At 40.7% G+C, this 20,586-nt stretch overlaps 1 protein-coding gene across 6 annotated transcripts in view; it reads right to left on the reverse strand.

Moving 5' to 3' along the window:
• GSK3B (glycogen synthase kinase 3 beta) overlaps window positions 1-20,586 on the reverse strand; it is a 270,397-nt gene that overhangs the window by 66,728 nt on the left and 183,083 nt on the right. For all 6 annotated transcript variants that reach the window (XM_048818908.2, XM_048818892.2, XM_048818885.2 and 3 more), the window contains exons 7-8: window positions 17,452-17,549; window positions 1,920-2,015 (exon numbers count right to left, since the gene is read on the reverse strand). In XM_048818908.2, the coding sequence (XP_048674865.1) occupies window positions 1,920-2,015; window positions 17,452-17,549 (194 nt within the window). The remainder of the gene's footprint in view (window positions 1-1,919; window positions 2,016-17,451; window positions 17,550-20,586) is intronic.

A 20,586-nucleotide genomic window follows, 5' to 3' on the forward strand; every position in this document is an offset into this window, starting at 1 on the left:
AATGAATGTTTCTGCAACTCTTAGTTTAAAAGAAACTGAAGATAACTATCAGGTGGGAAATTTGAAGGGCAGGAGAGGCAGCACTGTTTCCCCACATCCCATCAGAGATGACACAAGAAGACCAGAAAACTTTCATGGCTGAACGGCAAAACGGAGGAAGAGAGTTTTTAAAAGAGTAGGGAAAGATGATAGTTAGAAAGGACATTCTAGACTTGTTTTTTTTTTTTTGCTACTTGAGACTTTAAATGGCAAGGAAAGAACAAAAAACTCATAATCAGATGGTCAACCTCCCCAAATCCAATAAATTAATTTAGATGCTGTTCTACACCCATCTGGTATTGGGAGGAGTTTGTTGTTGTATAACAAACTGAGAATGAGGTATTATGTTGCAAGCAGAGTTCTCAATACCAAAACAAAACAATCCCATGTGCTAATGCAAAAGGAAATTCAACCTTCTGGCAAGCTCCTCTCATTGCTCTATGCTTGCCTGATTTCACTTGTGGTCATTTAGAAGCCCAGAGAAGCACTCACTTGCGTATAAAAAGTAAAAATAGAAGGAATTCTCAGTTTCACTTTCTGCATGAAGATCACATTATATTCTTCACCAGCTTTACAAAAAGGTCTCTATTGTGGCCCAAGGGGCACCCATATGCAAACAAATGACACCTAAGGATCTACAGATGGTAGAGGAGATGTATAACCAGGTTAGATATTCAACTCTGATTACTTATAATGTGTTCCGGCACCAGGACAGGCTATGGCTCCAATACATACTGCATTCAGTTAAAGCCCACCTTCAACACCAAGTCATTCAGATGCAGCACTAGAACCATTTTCCACTACAACTTCACTGTTTTAATGTCTTAGGCTAATTTTTGTAGCTTTTTCCATTATTTATTTTGAAATAATGAAAGTAAGCCTAATCTTCATGGAGTTCCATAAATTTTACTATCTCAGAAATTTTTCTATTAACACATAATATAAACAGGTTTGCTGATTTAACGGCCTCTGAGTATTATAAATCACTCAGTCTTGGAACCAACATGCAATAAAGAACTAAGATCTGGAAATGCAACCCAGGATCGTTGGGGAGAGGAAGCATGTATTTAGAACATCTGAGAAGAAATTACCAAAATATTGATTTGACTTCCAGAAATGTGCATAGCCCACAATCTCAAAGAACATGAAGTAGGTTACATCATCTGCTCGGGGCCTCTAGCACTGTGAAAGGCTTGGTCCAAAATGATTTTGAACTAATCACTGGCAAAACTGAGGGACTGTATGTACTCTTCCACAAGCCAATCCATGCACTTAATTCCTCAGCATTTGAAAATCATCATATTTGTGTTGCTGGGTTTCCTAACTTGCTATTGAGAAATTCTGTAGCAGTATTCTCTTCCTTGGAAACAAACTAAAAATAAATCTTTTAAAAGTAATGTAAGAAAAAATAACTAGTGCATATTACTGGGGTTCCAAATCTAATGATCTTCACTATGTTTATGAGATGGGACTGATTTGCACTGTGGGTCTCACTCCTGTATTCAGAGATGATGTATTTGTACCATAAGAGTGCATCACCCACCTCTAAAGAATGTATTTATTTATAGGAGATTCTTTGCACAGGTCAAGAATTGTGCTATGATGGAATATAAGTGCATTGTAATGGGTTATAAATACATACCCAGCCTGGAAAATGTCTATGGGCAAATCACAAAAAAACAGAGCCATGGACAATTCAATGCAGAGCCTAGGTACATTCGCCCTCCTTCCCTACATAAACAATTATTGGGTTCTGATTCAACTACAGGGTCCCAGGTTAGTTTGAAAGCAACCAAGCACAGAAATCAAGGTCTGGACTTAAACTTTGCAATGTTACATTTACCCCACACACCATCATTATCCAACTCAGACAGCCTCACCTTAGTCCATGGATGTGCCTTAATCTGAGGGAATTTGAATTCAGTGTAGTTTGGATTCATTTCTCTAATTTGTTCCCTTGTAGGCGTTCCCAGGACCTAGAAAGGTGAAAAAGAAATTGTTTACATATCCTTCAGATCTACAAAGTGATAAACGTCCTAATAAAATTCGCTTGACCATACGATCAACTTTACAATAAGGAATGTCATTTTTTTGTAATGTGCAGTATAGTAGAGAGAGTAGGAATAGAGTGTCTGGCAAAACGTAACTAGTCACTGGTACCAAGCAGCTTTTGCAATGCACTGAGACTTGGGTCACAACAGACTGGACAGTTCAAATTTTGCAAATTTACTTAACTGTTGAAGGCTTTTCATAAAATTCAGGCATCTCTCTCAAATACAATGATGCTTCAAAAGAGAACAGAGCAGAATTTCTCCAGATTAGGAATTTTATAAAAAGAATTATTTGATGAACATCTTTAATGTAATAGGCTGTAGCTTGCAGTCTTACGCCCTGATTAAGGTAATGAGCAATAGCACACCCGAATGCATTTTAATAGTCATGAGGGAGAGCTCTCTGATGAACTTAAAAGATCAGACAAGCACTGCTGAGAGAGGCAGAACACATTTTATTAGATGGAGATTGATTTTTTTCATATCTAAATGCAGACGGAGTGTTAACTTAACTACACCTATCGTACAGGAATTCAATTCACGTACCTGTAGTTTAGACATTTATTCTAGGAATTCAACTATAGAAGGATCTATGTTTATATAATAATAACACCACAATCAGCGTGATGTTATCTGTATGTACATTTCCATAAAGAAATGTGATTGTATATATGAAATGATTTGGTGAGTTTTACATATTAGTAGTTTTTGTTCAATTAACATTAATCTTAGAAAAACTTCAAATCCTTTAAGAGGGACAAAAAAACTCCTCAGCAAATTTGGAAGTTCACTGCTTTCTGTTTAAATTCAGTCACTCTGGGTTCTGCTATTACAGAAAGCACTGTGGGAGAGGAAGGCTGAAACTTGGGCGCCTCTTCTGACAGACAAGCTCACTGTCATGTTACAGCCTTGTGACAAATCTTTTGCCATGGAAATTCATGTCATGTTGCCAGTTCATCACTAGGATTTCAATTCAAGGATAAACAGGAACATGTCTAGATGTTATGAAAAACCTCCTGCTGAATACTGTCAGCTGTATTCATGAAGTTTTGTATTATTTTACATCAATAGAATTTTTTTAAATAAGCAGAAAGTGCAAAGAGGCTGGGGAAAGAAAAAGGCATGCGTTAAACACATCTCAAGTAATTAAAGGCTGTGGCTAAAATTTATGAAAAGTGAATAATAGTTTTTTTTAAAAATCTCATGTTTCGATTTATTTTCTAATTTTGAGTGTGAATTTAATAGTTGTGTAAGATGCGGGATTGACTGCTTTGGCAAATAAAATCTTCTATTTAACCATATAAAAATCACAATCCAGGCTGCAGCAGTGCAAGCTTGCATTACACCACCACCTGTCAATGGATGTCAACCAGAACCTGGTAAAATAATCTCTATGGGTGCGGTTGCTAACAGCTTAAGGCTTGATTTGAACCAGCAACCTATGAGTGAAAGACCACACTTAGAGCTGATTGGAAATTTTCTGACAAAACGCCTTTCCATCAGAACCACCAATTCATTGAAAGTAAAACGTTTTTCAGGAACTTATCAATTTCAATGAATCTTTTGAAGGAAACCAGGCAAGTTCCCTGTCAGCTTTCCACCTTGACTCCCCCACAGCCCACCTGCCAGGAGCGTTGGAGCCAGGCTCCACAGTAGCCTGCCTATTTGCTGAGAGCCTGAAAGCCCAAGAGTCCTGGCTTCACAGCTCGCCTGGCAGGCTGCCTTGCAGCCAAGGTTCCCGAAGTATAGTAGAATTCTGTCTTCTTCCTGTTCTCCTTTATTGGGGTAGGTAGCAGAGCAGTACCATGAGAAGAGTAGAACTAACAACTTAAAATGCCTTGTTCAAAAATTTTAAGTGACACTTAACTTTCAAAACACCTGAATAGCAAATGTAACTTTTCTTGTCTGCATAGTAAACACTGGCATTTTTATCTGTTTGAATAATCAAAGTGGTGCTTTCCGTGCCTTCTTGGTTGCAAAGATCTGAACTGCTTCCTGAAGGTCCACAGTCTGGGTCAGCTCAAGCTCTACTGAGATGGTTGCAATGCCGACCATCCTCTCCTGTGTCATTGTGGAGTGTAGATGTGTTTTTATTAACTTCAGCTTGGAGAAGCTGCATTCTCCACTGGCAACTATTACAGGAACTGTTAGAAGTATGCGCAGAGCAACAAAAGCATTTGGAAAGAGGGTGGTCATCTTATTTGTGCACTTATATTCCAGAACAGCCTTTGGAGTTGATCCTGCTGAAATGTATCTTGAAAGGGCTTTCAGTTCATCACCTAAATCACTCGCATCAATATTGCACATGTCATCATGTGTCAACACGGCCTCTAGTGCCCTGCTGGTGTAGGGCTTCTTCAGGTATAGTGTGGAGTTTTGGAATATCATCCAACATCCCAAATATACTGCTGTGTTCCTTGAGCTGCATGAAACGTTCTTCAACTGATTGTATTGTACAATCTAGCACCTGGTTAAAGAATTCAACTTTGAATTGTTGTTTGGGGTCCCTTGTGGGATTATCCTGTGCCTCGTAATCAAAATGTCTTCTTCGGTGACTTGTATTCTTGAATGGGTGGGAAAATAGCTTCAGTGTGAAGTTCCTCTGCCAACTTCTGTGCACTCTTCAGAAAGTTTTGAAATCCCTCATCTGACCGGTAGGACTGTAGGAATGACTTTGCTTTGTCCAGTTGTTCCATTACTTCAGATATATCAAGGTCAACATCTTGGAGTCTCTTGCTTACAACATTTATTTCAAACAGTATGTCATGCCACAACACTAAGCCACACAGAAATTTGAAGTTATGTATGTTTCTGGTGATTCCATTTCCCTCTGCCACTGTTCTTGCATGAACAGTTCCTGTCATAGTATTATCCTCCATAATGGCAACTACAGCATCATCTATGTTCCCAATTTGGTGTTTGATAGGTTTTATCGCCTACACTCGGCTTACCCATCATGTGGCACTCAGTGGTTTCAGTGTCAGAGAGTATGTTCCCAGATGTTGCTTCAAAATTTGCCATTGATGAGTTGATGCAGAGAAAAATACATAGATGCTTTGAATTACATTAAAAAATTCAGCAGCCTCACTAGAAGCTGAGGCTGCATCACTGACCATCGAGTTCAATGAATGAGAACTGCATGGGACAAAAAAAGCTCAAGGGTTTAACTCTTGGATCTGTGTCTGCATTCCTCTGTTCTTTCCTCTCATGTTGGCACCATTATTGTAGCCCTGACCTCTCATGTCAGCTATCGCAATTCCTGTTATCTTCCAGCTTTTTAAGAAGCACATTTGACATACCAGCTCCTGTAGTATCATCAATGCCAATAAATTCTAGAAAATGCTCTCTGACAGTCACCATTGCAGGGACATTTTCACTAGGTTCTGTTGTTGTTACAGAACGCACCATTAAAGTAATTTGTTCCCTATACCTGATGTCAGGTGTGCAGTCCAGAACAACAGAGTAATATCTTGCTGACTTCAGATCTGCCACAATCTTCTGTTTGACTTTTGTTGCCAGTAACTGTATGATCTCATTTTGAATAGTTTTTCCAAGGTAGTGGTGTGTGTACATTTCTTGGGTGGTGACTCTTCTTAGATGCTCCTGGAGTACAGTATCAAACTCAGCCATCAGTTCCACAATTTTAAGGAAGTTTCCATTGTTTGGCACATACAGCTGATCTGAAGTGGCATGGAATGCAAGGTTTTGGGTAGCAAGCATTCTTACAATGGCAATGAACCTTTTTGGAACATTATGCAAGTAAAGAGACTCTGATGCAATTTTCTCTTGATGGTGATCATCTATGGTGGCCTTTAACCTTAGTCTCATCTCAAGCTCTTTCCACCTGTGGAATGCTCTCTGGTGATTTGCTGCCTTCTCATGGCATGCCAGATTTCTAGCCAGATTTTTCCAGTCCTTTGTTCCTGTAGAACCCAATGTGGCTGGAACATTAGACTGGAAGAGTTTGCAACAAAAACAGTATGCAGCATTCTGGGTTTTTGAGTACATAAGCCATGGCCTCTCAACTTTGTCACCACTGGGGATTTCACGCCAGTAATGTGTTGGACGGAAACTTCTATTTTCATTGTCTTTGGGGAACATGATGTTTTTTACTTGCTGTGGCCCACGCAGTACAAGGAAGTCCCTCAGGCTACTGCTCAAGTGGGTCCACAGTCCTGGATCATCTAGACTTAAGGAACTAAACTCAGCAGCAGCTGTTTCTTGCACCTCCACCATACTCTTCTCTGATCTATACTTTTCTTCAGGAATGTGCATGGTTACATCCATTTGAGATGGAGATGTGGATGCTGCAGTAGCTGCCAGGTCACCTGCACTCTGACTAACTGGAAGATCAGGCATCTCCTCACCACTCTCATCCTCACTGGGGCCGGAAGGCTCACCGTGAACATGTATGTCTATGTATCTCAAGAGAGTTCCTTTCCTGCTTAGATAGAAAAGCTTCCTTTGCTTTCTTTCTTTTTCTGAATGCTGCCCCAGAGGGGTGTTTTCGTCTTTCACTCATGACTGCTGTTCTGTGCCGGCTATAGTGGCTCTCAACACTCAATTGAAGCAGGCTGGTAGCAGGGCCTGAGTGACGGAAGATATCAGTGTCTTAAGGGCCTAACTGGCTCCTACTATTTCAGCCGACTGCCTGTTCTCCTCAAGTGGGTTCAGAGCAGCAGCAGGAAACAGGAAGCTCCCTGAGAAGCTGGTGTTAATCAGTCCAGGCTCCTGGGGGTGCTAGAGAGGAACATAAGAGGCTCCTCCTCCTCTGTCTCGTGGAAGCTCCTGTTACTTTCTGTTATTCCCTCTCACCTTTTCTCCTGCCTGCCTGTTATGTCTCTTGTGCCCTCCTTCCTCCAGCACAGCACTCCATCATCTCTGTGCATCTAGAGCAGAGAGAACACATAGGCACCAGCAGCAGACACAATTTTCTACACTCTGGGTTCTAGAGGCGCCCCACCCCCAGTCTGGCACCTGAGGCGGCCGCCTCAGGTCGCCTCATGGTAAGGCCAGCCCTGAGTGGCACTGATGAATGATCTCCTCCTATCAATAGAAAGAGAACAGACATCCTTTCTTACCCTCCTTGGCCTCTCTGCAGCGTTAAACATGGTTGATTTTGAGATATTGTTGTCTTGCCTGAGAGAGGTAGCAGGCATCCAGGGTTATGTGCTAAAATGGTCTGAGTTCTTTATGGAGGGGCATACCCAACACGTAATTATGGGAAAATGCAACTCCATCAGTAGACCCTTCGTTTATGAAGTCCTAAAAGGATCGATTTTCTCTCCAGTCCTTTTCAACGTCTACATACAACCACTAGGTGAATTGATCAGAGGACACGGACTCAAGAACCAGCAACATGCAGGTGACATACAGCTCTACTTATCCTTCACCACACACTAGCTGTGTGGGAGACAGAACTTTCTCTCAGTGGCCTGTCCAAGACTGTGGAATGAACTCCCCCAGGAGCTAAAGACCATCACAAACCTCACCACCTTCCACTCCAAGTGCAAGGTGCAGTTCTTTGATCTTGCCTTCTCTAATGCATACATAGCAACATGTACATTAAAAACAAAACAAACAAAAACCCTGACAAAAACAAGACACTCCACTGAACATACTTTACCTCCTCTGGAGATAAGACAAATGTGATAATTGTTAGTCATGTCACTTAATGCACTGCTGGAAGGCTCTCAGAAACTATTGTGAAGAATCTTTATAGAATAGATCAACTCAGAGCACTTTGATTTAGCTTCCTCCTCTGTTTCCAAAGAACCATTTGTAGTTTTAGATTATATTCCAAACTCTTTCAAATTCAGTTTAGCACATCCTAGATGAAACTGGTGTCTGACTGGAATGCAGCAATATTTCTCTGAAAATATCAATATTCATTTGGAATACTAGAACTTCCATGCTATATACGAGGAACCTTTTGCCTCAAATCCTAGATAGCCTTGGCAGTATTGAAGACAGTAAGTTTGCATAAAAATGCAGAGACAGACACTTCCTGATACTCTTGCACATGAAAAGCCTGGATAATATAAAGTGTGTATGTAAACCACAAGGAATTGTCTGAAATATCCAAAAAATTCTGTGACCATGTTGATTTTCCAGATCTTTCCATCTTCTCTGTGAAACATCTGTGGTTTGCTAACAAATCCACTGTGGCAAGGAACAGAGGGTCAGAGAAGTTTGGCTTATTTGCTTTCTAAGAAGCTATGTTCTCAGAAATAGTAAATAGTTCTTGAATGCTTCAGACAGACGAAGTGTGTGTGTGAGGGAATCTGTTTACTGAAAGGAGGTAAAAGCCGGACCCTTCACTTATACAGGCTTCGACACAACTGTGTAACTGGTAGTGATTTATTTAGCACTCAGTGTATTTACTCTGCTCTCTCATGTGTACCTAATGCAAGTATGAAAACAACTTGGTGCTGTTAACAGATTCAAGGTGCTTTCAGCTCATAGTGGTGATAGAGATGAAAAGAAAAGAAAGAAAGAAAGAAAAGAAAGGAAAATAGATGAGTGAATGTTTTAACGTTTTATTTCTACCAAATCATGTAATTCAATCCCAAAATCAGCAGAACAGTTGTGTCAACTGTAAAATGGTAACTCTGTTGGTGTTGTACACATTCAGGACATGTCCTCTAATAAAATAATACTGGACAAAGATCTGCTGAATACATCTAATACTGTACTTTGTTCTTTTACTGGAATGCAAAATCCATAAATTAGTATGTCTGTTTACAGTAGCAATCACAAAAAGAGACAATATGTAAAACTTTCTAGCGTGTCTAAGTGACTACCTAATCTGTTTGAAAATGACAGTTGACAGAAGGAAGCAACTGCAGCTGGAGCTGAAATGGAGAGTGAATCTGAGAAGGAAATAGGGCTGGATGTAGCTTGCAAACAAGAGAGAGTCTCGGGGTGGAAGACAATGGGCAAGACACCACTGTCCTTTGGGGTATCCTGGTCATTCCCATCTGAATAATCAGGAGGATCATCCATAAAAGAATATAGGAGGAAATACTCACTGACAAAGTAGATGCTTTCATAGTTCCCAAGAGAGAGGGAGTAGTGGACAGACTCTTTCAGTCTCTTTACAGGAGACCTCCCTTTTGACAACTGATCCACAGAAGGAGGAGCCCACCCAGGCCATTATTTCAGGGCTCCTGAGGGAAAAATGTGACTGACTCATGGACATACCTCAGTGGGCCTTTGGGGAACCTTTGTTCCTGGATATCCTATCTCCAGAAGTGTGTGGGGTCTCTCTTCCCCGGCCCTGTCAAAAGGGATAGGCTTCTGATCTGAAAGTCCCGAGAATATACCATGGACTCAGTTACAAGTGGTATTAAGGCCAATCCTGGGAATTTTTGGATCCGCGCTTTCAGTTGGAAAAAATGCATGAAAGTGACCTACTCAATTCCACTGTAGGAAGGTGGATAAGATACCTCTCAGGAAGCAGCTACAATGTAAGTATAATTGGCACTGCACAAAGAAACTAATGGTGCTTGGTGGCAACAGCGTACTCTGCATGAAGAGAGAAGGCTGCACGTCTCTTGAAATAGATGTATTCAGCCTCAAGCTCCACACCAACCTCTTCTGGAATTGAATCCTCTTTGCTAATAAAAAATACTACAGCTAAAACAAAGCTAAGAAGGAAAATTCAGTTGCATGGAAGTAAAGGAGACTAAAGGTGCTGAGAACTCTGGAAGTGGTGGCTGAAGGGAACTGGGGCACCAGCTCCTTACATAAACTCGCTGAAGCTAAATGTTAGGTTGTGTGACAGGACGTAAGAGCCCAAAAGCTGAATTCAACACTAAGAGCTAGTCTACACTAGAAGCGCTACATCGGTGCAGCTATGGCGCTGTAGCGCATCTGGTGAAGAGATTCTATACCAACAGGAGAGAGGGTTCTCTTGTTGGCATAATTACTCCAACTCCGGGAGAGGCAGAAACTATTCTGGTAGGAGATCATCTCCTGCAGACATAGAGCTAGTGTTGACAACGCTTAGGTCGCTGTAACTTGTGTTCCTCAGTGGAGTGGCTTTTTCACACCCCTGACTAACGTAAGTTATATCGACATAAGTAGTTGTGTAGATTTGCTCTAGGAGTGCACATGCTCCTAAAGGTGGGGATTTATACTGACAAATATTCACAAGAAAAAACTACTACTCTCATACTGGTTTGTTGAAAGGTGTTATTAAGTAGCTGTTTACAAATTGAACTGCAGAAGAAAGGTGCTAGAGATGTGCCAAGTACTTATTAAAAGATTTTAGGATGGAGGAATCTCAATCTACAATACAATCAAATTTGAAGTAAATAATCTGAAAGGGCGACAGAGGAAAGAAAGCTACAACTCTGACAGAGTCCCATAACATTAAATGGAAAGGGAAAAAAAAAAAAAAAGCCAACCAGAAACATGAATTTCTTTTGTTAACAGAAACAAGCACAAGCATACACTAACCTAGTAAGATGCTTTATTGCCATGGTTGACATGCACACAATTGTTCATCTTATGCTGCCAGCAATTGCTGAAAGTGGGGAGATTACATTATGCAGAGAAAGAACTGAACTTTTTGAGGGAGGGGGTTGCACAATGGCAAGAAATGCCAGAACACTTCCTCTATGAAAGGGGAGAAAGGATTCATTTTAAACCATGTCAATGCTAGCAGGTGTTCTGTAGCACAGACAGCCCATCCCAATGGCATACTTTAACTCCACGCAGGATCACATCCAGAAGAAAAAAAAACATTCTTCCCCGCAATTTCTTCTTTGGTAGACGCAGCTTTTCTTCGCCATTTAGCTACTATAAATGAATTTATATATTTATTTTTTCAAAAACTGAGCCCAAAATAGTACCTTGATATTTGAGTATGAGCCATATATCATATTTGCAATCCATTTTTAGCACTCAGCTCAGTAAAAGTGTCACAGACTATAAAATTACTCACTGGTTAGATTCCTGACACTTTACAGCTCTCATGTTTTAACATTTTCCTTCATGAATACCAGACAAAAATTATTCTTCCCAATCCAGCCTGAGAGGCATTGGAAGAGAGGGGACAGTTACTGTGAGTTTTTCTATAACAGACGTAATCTAGCTGCTAGCGCAAGGCGTCGCTGTCCAGGTTGGGAACAGAAGAACACTTGGTGGCTTTGTCTCATTGTACATGGAGATAATTTTAGAGAAGCTCTAATAACACATTTTTTCAGTCTGGACTGCACCATTTGGAATGGAATTTTAGTAATTCTGGAATGGGAAAACCACTTTGCCCTTCATTTTCTTTTTCTTGTAAGTGGTTCCTGTTTAGTTACAAACTGACAGACGAAGGCCTGTCAGTACCCGGGGTTAATGGATTAGGTCACTATCACAGTCATATTCTTCTGGAGAAGATGAGGATCTCCTTTTCTTTAGACGATTTCTTAATGGTGATGTGGGAACTGCAGCAACAGACTTACCTTCAGACAATGAACTGCTCCTTTAAAAACACAAACTTGCTTTTATGTTTCACAGGATGACTCTCACAGGAAGAAGAAAGAACTCTTATTTGCCCTGTAGTAACCATGGAACTTTGAGATGCTGCAGTCAGTGTGAATCCCACAGCAGGTGTACATGTGCCTCAGTCATTCAAAACTGCATTGTTTTGAATAGCAGTGTCTATCAGGAGTGCACATACGCCCGGAGCCTCCGTATACTTCCATGTGAGAGAACAAAGGGCAGAGCGGCTGCAACCCTCATTCTGTTCCCTTGCTATGGCAGCTGAGGACTCCAAAACTAGGGATGGAAAGCAGATAGTGGGATCCACACTGAGTGCAACAACTCCAAGAACTACAGTTACTATAAGGTAAGTTCATTCTTCAGTGTGTGTCAGCGTGGACCCCACTGTAGGGGAGCGGAAAGCAGTACCTCCTCTGGCTGTTGGGATGAAGGGTTTCAGCTATATCCAACAGACTGTGGTATTGCTCTCCCAAACTTGGCATCTGCCCTGACATTCAAGTCCAATGCTTAATGCTTGACAAAAGTCAGTGGGTTTCTCCACATCTCCGCCTGGCATATTTCGGAAACTGACATTTCGGGGTTCTGAAGCAGGCAGAGAATGCCACTGAAGCAGGCAGAGTCCACCATGATGTTCATTGGGAGAGGTACATCAATCAACTAGTAACAGCAAGATACGCTGTCATATCCACTTTGATATTCTTTGTGATGAGATGGCCCAGAGATTGAACTGCCAGCAACAACCAGAAACAATTGGGGAGACAGAATCAAATTGCACAGACTGTCAATGTAAAGTAAGGCTCTGGAAACAGCCAATAAAATGTAACTTTTCTCCTGATACAGTGTGGGGCTTCAGGAATAAGACAGGCAGGTTAACTGATTAACTCAAACTGAACTCAGACTACCTTGGGAGGGAACTTCGGGTGAGGTACCTATGAAATATCATGTAGGGAGGGTCAGCTGTAAGTGCTTGGAGTCCACTCACTCTTTTGTCTCTGAGTTCCAAGACATTTATGTGAAGTCCTAGGTTGTCTTCTGTGGACCAGGCCCCTTGTGCTTATAGGTGGTCCAGGCATTTCTCACCCCCGCTGTCCCTAACACATCCACAATTAAAGTCCTTGTCAGAGTGGAGGCTGAGAATCATATGCCTCCTTATACAATCTCTAACCACCATTACAGTTCTGCAAGGATGTGAGGTGACACCAAGACTTTCCTGTCCATCTGGTGACAGGGCGGAAAGTAGACTGATCTAGGCCAGAGTTTTAGGGGCCACATATGAAGTCTGGCAAGCAGTGTCATGTGCATGCACATCAATGTATCATCTAATACTCCTAGCCAAGTTTGTACTGTTATAGACAGGTTTGATTTTGTCTTGAGTAGTAGTGACTGCAGTGACATAAACTTGTCCCCAGACAGGTTTGTGCTCTCTGATCTGAAATCAATCATAGCTCCTATCTTCTATGATGGTAAAAGAGGTGATATTTTCATAGCTGAAGGTGGCCCAGTCAGGCAAACAGAGACTTTGCATATCTTAGACTCACTGCTGCCTCCTGCTCTGATCAGTCTATCTTCCATGTAAGGGTAGATGTGCATGCTCTGTCTTCAGAGGTGTGCCATTACCACCGCTAGGCATTTTGTGAAGACTCTTGATTAGGGTGAAGTGATTTTTTTTTCTTCCAGTGAATAGTTTTGGCAAAAAAAACAAACCACAAAAAACACCCTTCCTGCCCAATCAAAACCAAAAAACCCCCACAAAACTGATTTTGGGAACAGTTCATTTAAAAAAAAAAAATCAAAACAAACCGTTCTGAAATTATAAGTTATTTGATTCAACATTTCATTTAGAATATTTCTATTTGATGTTCAAAACATTTCATTTCCACATTAACACAGTTTTAAAAAATGTTTTGCTTTGGCAAAAAACAGACCTCCAGTTTTGGTTCTAAATGAAAAAATTTTCTTTGGATTTTTTGGTTTGGCAACAGAATCAAAATAATCAATTATTTGCTCATCTCTACTTCTGGTGCCGTTGAGAGTTTGAATGGCACCTCTGATAATGATAGTGATTTGGCTCTACTGAGAGCCTGAAGTACTTCCAGTGGGTTGGGAGGATGGCTATGTGGAAGTATGGATCCTGTAAGACAAGAGCCATGAACCAGTCTTGAACCTGCAGAGAATAATGGAGGCAAGCATTACCATTCTGAATTCAAGGCTGCACCCGCACTTGTTCAGTCTCCTCAGGCCAGGGACAGGACAAAGACCCACCCCCCCTTCTTTTTTGGAATGAGGAAATATCAGGAATAAAAGCCCCTTAAGACCCTTGTACTTCTGAGCTCTCCTATGGCTTCTAGAGAGAGCAATGAGGCCACTTCTCTTTGTGATAGGCTCTCATCAGAAGGACCCCTGAAGGGGATAGGGAAGAGGTTTGTGCAGAAGTATAAAGAGTAGACATGAAAAGGGTAGCCATGAGTGAAAGATGTCCAAACATCCACTTCTCTGATAGCAAACCAAGCCCAGGGGAAAGGGGAAGGAGGCTCCCAATATATCCATTAAACCTGTTGCCTCTGTGATGGTGCAGGGTGAATGACTGAGTACGACGATGACAGACATATCTCCTAGAATTGAGAGGTTTTTTCCTTGGCAGGTACTCAGGCTACCTACTCTGGAAATAGGATAGCATCCTACTGAGGCTGGTAATTGCATCATTTTTGGTAAAGAGATAGTGTATAGAACTTAGGATATCTTGATTTCTATGCACCAACTCACCCACAATCAAACTTCAAGGTAAAGTAATACAGAATTTCCTGTACAACTTAAAATGTCTGTTGCTTTAAGAAGAGACAGCCTTTGAAAGAAGCTGCTCAGAAAATTCTAGTGGAAGTTTAGGAGAATGGATATATGCCTATTTGGTTCCAACTCTCATTCCCTATCGAATCATCTTCAACAACTTTCTGATATAAGCCCTTTGCTTACTGTAGCTGAAGTTTTTCCACTGGGCATTCAATACCCTTCCCTTCTCCAAGGCCTATGCCAAAAGCCTTAACTACTTCTTGGGTACCAAAATCCCAAACCACTTTCCAAATCCTCTCAGATGCCAAAGGCCTCAAATGCACTCTACTTAAGCTAAAATCTCTATCCTCTGACCCCATCCCCTTGTCAACTTCAACAGTGTACTTATGAATTGTCAATCTACCAAATTTTGTGTTGCAGAGTTTTGTATGTTCTTACTGCAGGACATTCCATTATTGTAATTTGTATTTAATTTTCCCCAGGAGAGCTTCTAAAATCAGCATCTACATTTTCTTGGTAACAAGCAGCACGTGACCAGAATAATGTTCCATAGCACCTGCCCACTAAACTTCACAACCCCTGTCACATTTCCTTTAGACATCCCTGTGAAATTCCACTCCCTTTTGCTACTATCCCAGACCATTCTCTCCTCTTCTAAGCTTCACAGAGCTTGTTCCCTTAGCTGGTCAGAGAACATGCCATCTAGCACTTCATCATAGTCATTGCTCTCTGGATACTCTCTTACCACTGTGTCTTCTCAAGTGAATATCTCAGGATTTACTACACAGTGGAGTATCTCTTGCATTTAACCTGCATGTATAATTGTTAATATGCATATCTAGGGGGCCATGTACCATTTTTTGATTTTCACCTAATAATAATAATCATTCAGGAGTTCCATGTCCACAGTTAGAGCAATGCTCCAGGAACCTACTTCTGCCAAGTGGAAAACCACCTCAAATACAGTTCACTGAAAGTCCAAGCTTCCAGAGTGCACATTCTTCCAACTATGATAGAAAAAAACAGTTAACACCAGTACTCTTTATATTCAGCTATGGATCTGTCAATTAAAAATGAGGATAAAATTTATGAAAGTGGTGTTTAAAATCTGTAAAAGGTCTACATGCAGTGACAATTTTATTAAATTGTTTCTCTTCTTCCTTTGTGTTTATACTAAATTATGCTAAAACAGAATCATCTCAGCCAAATTGAATATATGGATCCTGAAGAAGAGCTCCATGTAGCTCGAAAGCTTGTCTCTTTGCCAACAGAAGCTGGTCCAATAAAAGCTATTTCCTCACCCACCGTGTCTCTACATGGATTCTGTACAGTTATGAGTCATGGACGAACACTTCCTGTACTGACTGGCTGATACTGTACAATTAATGAAAAATAACTACACAAGCACTATGCCAATCCATGAACTCCGGTTGGCAGACAGCCTGTCAACCAGAGTACATCTTTCTTCTAAATACTATACTTCCACTTGCTCAGAACCAAGTCAAAGGCAAGGCAAAGCACACTCATTAACTCCAGATAGATCTATTTTATTGAAATAACCAGATTTCTAAGGGAGTGAGATGTGACTTTTTGGACTATGTCACCCTGATGTACAATTAAATGATCTTATATTTACATAATACCTTTACTCCTGAATAAACTCTATATTGATATACAGACAATAATCACTTAATCATTTCATTGATGAATAAAGTGGATTAGGGAGCAGACCATACTAGCTGTTCATAACAGTTTAGGGCAAAGTGTAAATACCACCATATTTATGAAACTACATGGGGAAATTTAGGGACCCAGCCAAATTTAGGGACCTAGGGATTCCAGAGCAAATACCACAACTTTTTGCAAGCACTGCTTTGTACCTTTAATGATCACAAATGTTTGCAACTGTAAATTTTACATCTCATCCAAAAGAATGGCATTGTGAGAAGCACTACACCACACTAGGACACTGTTTCAGTACAATTAAAAAGGAACCTACCACTCAAGGAATCACCAACACTTCTCAGAGTCTCCCAAGTTTTCCTTTGAGGTTTCTTTGCAAGTACTGACCCAGCTTAAACCCGTTTAACTTGTGAGTTATGACATGATCACAGACTAAGGTGCTACAAGACAGCAGGCAAAACTGTTCTATCTAGATTTTTACTTTTTTCTAATTGTGTTATAGGCTGGGCTGGTAGCATCTCCTACTAAGATTGCCCGAAGCTTCCCACTAAAGATCCTGTTTTAAGTTGCTTATAACCTGACAAAAGTAACGGTCTGGGCTGAAATTTTCCATGCCAGGAGTCAGCTATAGGCCAATCTTTTTTGGAAAATTTCAGCCAAAAGGGTTCAACCATTTCCATGAACAAGGCTAGGGAAAAATAGGTTTTGCTCGTGTTAAAAAATGGAGATCTTTTCCTTGAAATGCCCAAAGACCCCCCCATGCTTTGAATTATTTTTGCTATCATGAAAATCCACCTAAATCTCACCAAGCTACAAGCCAATGAAAAACTGCAGTTTGCACATGCTCAGAACAGACTTTGATTTTAGCAGCTAAAATCTCTGAAGACTTCATTCTCTCTGAGCACACTAGAGCCCCTCACAGCTCCAAGTGCTGACGAGATTGCCAGTGCACCACCCCTACCAGCTGAATGACCAGGCTCCATCACTTACCAGCTCCTACCTATGGCCAGACTGTGCAACTGACATCCCCACAAGAGTGACTAAGCATGTTCCAGTGCAGGGCTAATTGGGGGTGGGGGACAGAAGCACTTCCCCTGTAATTGCTGCTCTCAGCTGCTCTGGGCTGGGCCAGGCGGAGTGAACAGACTGGGATAAGGAGCCAAGGATGAGGTAAGAGGGGAGAGAGACTGGAGGAGGAGCCTGGAAGACAGTGGAGGGGAGGGGAAAAGAGAGAGATCACATGAGGATCTCATGAGGAACTAGAACCTTAATTCTAACTTTCAAGTGATTTACTTTGCAATCTTAATAATGTTCTTTTAACCTAGTTTTTGTGTGCAATATATCTATGTTCAAGGAGCAAGGAGGTGACCCAAGAGTAACTTGAATTCCATACCTTGATTATTTCCACCAACTGATCCACACCACTGTCGCCTGGAAAGATTGGTTGTCCAAGTAACAGTTCTGCCAATACACATCCTGCTGACCACACATCTGAAGAGAAAAGGCGGAAAAGTATTTCCGTGAAAGATGTTATACATATATATCACTATATATCATATCAAATTTGACCCATTTAATACATTACTTCGTGTTTGGTTCTGTACAAGATACAATTAATCAAGAGCATTCAGACTTTATATCTAAAAGACCAACAATGAAGACTGAGAACCACTGGTAGAACCAGAGAGATAAGATCTATAAAAAAAGTCCGTCTATCAGTACATATTAACATCCACAGAATATATACATATACATATTCCTGATCCCTTTGGGTGTATCAACTGAAAGATTAGTGATTACTCGTATCCTGTTTATATATATATATAACAGATATATAACACATTAAATTTAACCCATTTAATATATTACTCTGTGTTTGGTTCTGTAGAAGATATAGTTAATCAAGAGCATTCAGACTTTATATCCAAAAGACAAACAGTGAAGACATGGAGAACCTCTGGTAGAATCAGAGATATAAAATGTATAAAAAAAGTCCATCAATCAGTACATATTAACACCCACCCACACACAGACAGAATATATTAACTGAAAGATTAGTGATTACTCATATCCTGTTAGTGATTACTATCATATCATATCTTTAGTCATACATGTTATACATACCGAGTGTGTAAAGACATTTTCTATCAAAGGACAGGTGATGCTTTTTGTTGTTTTTTTAATCTAGGAGTACAGACTCACTGTTGCGTCATTTTATATATACAATATAAAATTTACATATATAAAAAGATGAATCAGAGCTGCAAATAGTGCTAGCTTTAAATCAAAGAGAATTTGGGCTGTGCAAGGACAGCAGACTCAGACTGTACTGGCACAAAATTTAAGCTCCAAATTTCACCCACTTTGAAATGGTTATATTGGTATTATAAAACTTTAAGAACTTTCAAACTTCAGAGAAATTTACAAACATTATCTGAAGAATTCTGTTGGGGAACCTAAATTCTAAAAAAAACCTCTTAAAATATCCACCTTTCCCTCTAAAGTATTTAATGTAATCATAAGTGTTAGACAGCAAGACAATATGCTTTCTGCTTGTGTCCCCTCTACAGCTGGAATTCACTACTCAAACCCAGTTTCCAAAACTGTATTGACATTGAAGCTCTTGTACAAAGAAGAACATATACAAAAAGCCACAGCAATTTTACGTTCAAGTAGAAAAACAGTAGGGAAATTAATGGAAAAAACGGAGGAAGAGAACATACTCAAGATCTATAAGGAAAGAAATTCTATTTTAAGCTTCTAAGACAGTATATACAATGGAGATTAAACACAAAGTGTAAAGCTTAAAAATGTATTTGGCATCCCAATATCTTATATTGCTTTTTATCCCACAAGTAATATTTTCAAAAGTGCCTAAGTGAGAGGCTCCTTTGTAAATTTTACCTATACTGCACAGGTATGACACACCCATGCCTGAAATGCAGTTGCCTCTGGGGTAGAGGTGACAGCAATTTAGAAGCACACAGCAATTTCTCACAACAGTCTCAGTCAAAGTGAATAAAAATTTCATATGCAGCATTTGGGGGACATAGGTTGATGTAATGAAGTTAGAGATGGAACACAACCATAACATCAGGATTTGTGAAAAGAATGCCGTGTGGGCTTCAATGGCCAATGACAAGTGATCACAAACATCTTATAGCTCAGCTGAAAGACAGCTATGTTATATAAATTTACAGTTTCTTCTCTCCTACTAATCCCAACTCCCAAGCACTTGGACCAGAAGAAGAGGCACTCACGGTTTGACCCATCCCCAATCTACAGAATGGAGCCCTGCAAACTAGTCAGGTGGCCCATGGAACTATCAGGTATATACTAGAAGATGGCTTAATGAATTCAACATCAACTGTCTTTGACTACTCACCAATTTATCTTCAGTCATATACCATGTGCTGCAACTAGACCTTAGCTACATTCCAGATACACAGAAGTATGATAACTTATAGCAGATGGTTTCCTTTGGGCTAAACATCACTGTACCAAATTTTTATTTACTTACAAATAACCTCACTTGACCCTGTAACAGCCAAAGGAGAGATTACTTACCTGTACAGAGTAAATGGAGTTCTTCGAGACATTTTGTCCTTAGGGGTGCTGCAGTCAGGATGTGCCCATGCACTCTTGATTGGAGATTTCTGTAAGCAGTGTCTGTAGGTCTGCACTTGTGTCCTACACACCCTCGTGCTCTGGTACAAAGGTATATAGGGCAGGCTTGCTGCTGTTTCTCCAGTTCCTTCTCAACCACAAAGTCCAGAGAGTATAACCCCAAAACTGAAAGGAAGAAGGGCCCACAGGGGAGTGGAGAACCCATAGGAACAAGACATCTAGAAGAACGCCAATTACTGTGCAACCTCTCCTTCTCCCTCTGAGTGCTCCACATCAGAAGATTCACAAGCGGTACTCCAATTATGGAGGAGGGTGCTGAGGAGGTAGATTCAGTATGCTCTGTGGAATAGCATCACCGAAGGCCATGTCAACTCTAGATGCACGCACAATAGTAAAATGCTGGGAAAAGTGCCACTGCAAATGTCTGAGACGGATATGTACTTCAATAAGACCACAGAGGTATACCAAGCCTTAGTGGAATGGGCAATCACCCTTGGTGAAAGAGGCACCTCCAAGGCTTCACAACAGGTCAAGATGTCACCCATTTCAACAATCTCTGGGTGGATACTGGGTACCCTTTCATTCTTTCTGTGAGGGAATCAGACTGCAAGAAGCCACGACAGTACTATGAAGATGGCTACCAATCTCTCATTTCAAGACCTTGAGGAGCAAAAGTTTTGGGGGATAAGCAAAGAGCAAGACCAAGAGCAGAGGCCAAGGGTAAGGAGGGCATCTCCCAACAAGCTGAGACTATGCCCCCCCAAGAAGAATCATCTGCATCGGACAATGTCATAAAAAGATCTCTCTCCGTGGAACCCCAAATGAAAGAAATAACCTTTGAGGTATTGACACCCACTAGAACAGTTTGTACTTATTGAGGGGCATAGACAGACCAGAGCCA

This window comes from Caretta caretta, chromosome 1 (assembly GCF_965140235.1).
Source record: "Caretta caretta isolate rCarCar2 chromosome 1, rCarCar1.hap1, whole genome shotgun sequence".
Taxonomy (NCBI): domain Eukaryota; kingdom Metazoa; phylum Chordata; order Testudines; family Cheloniidae; genus Caretta; species Caretta caretta.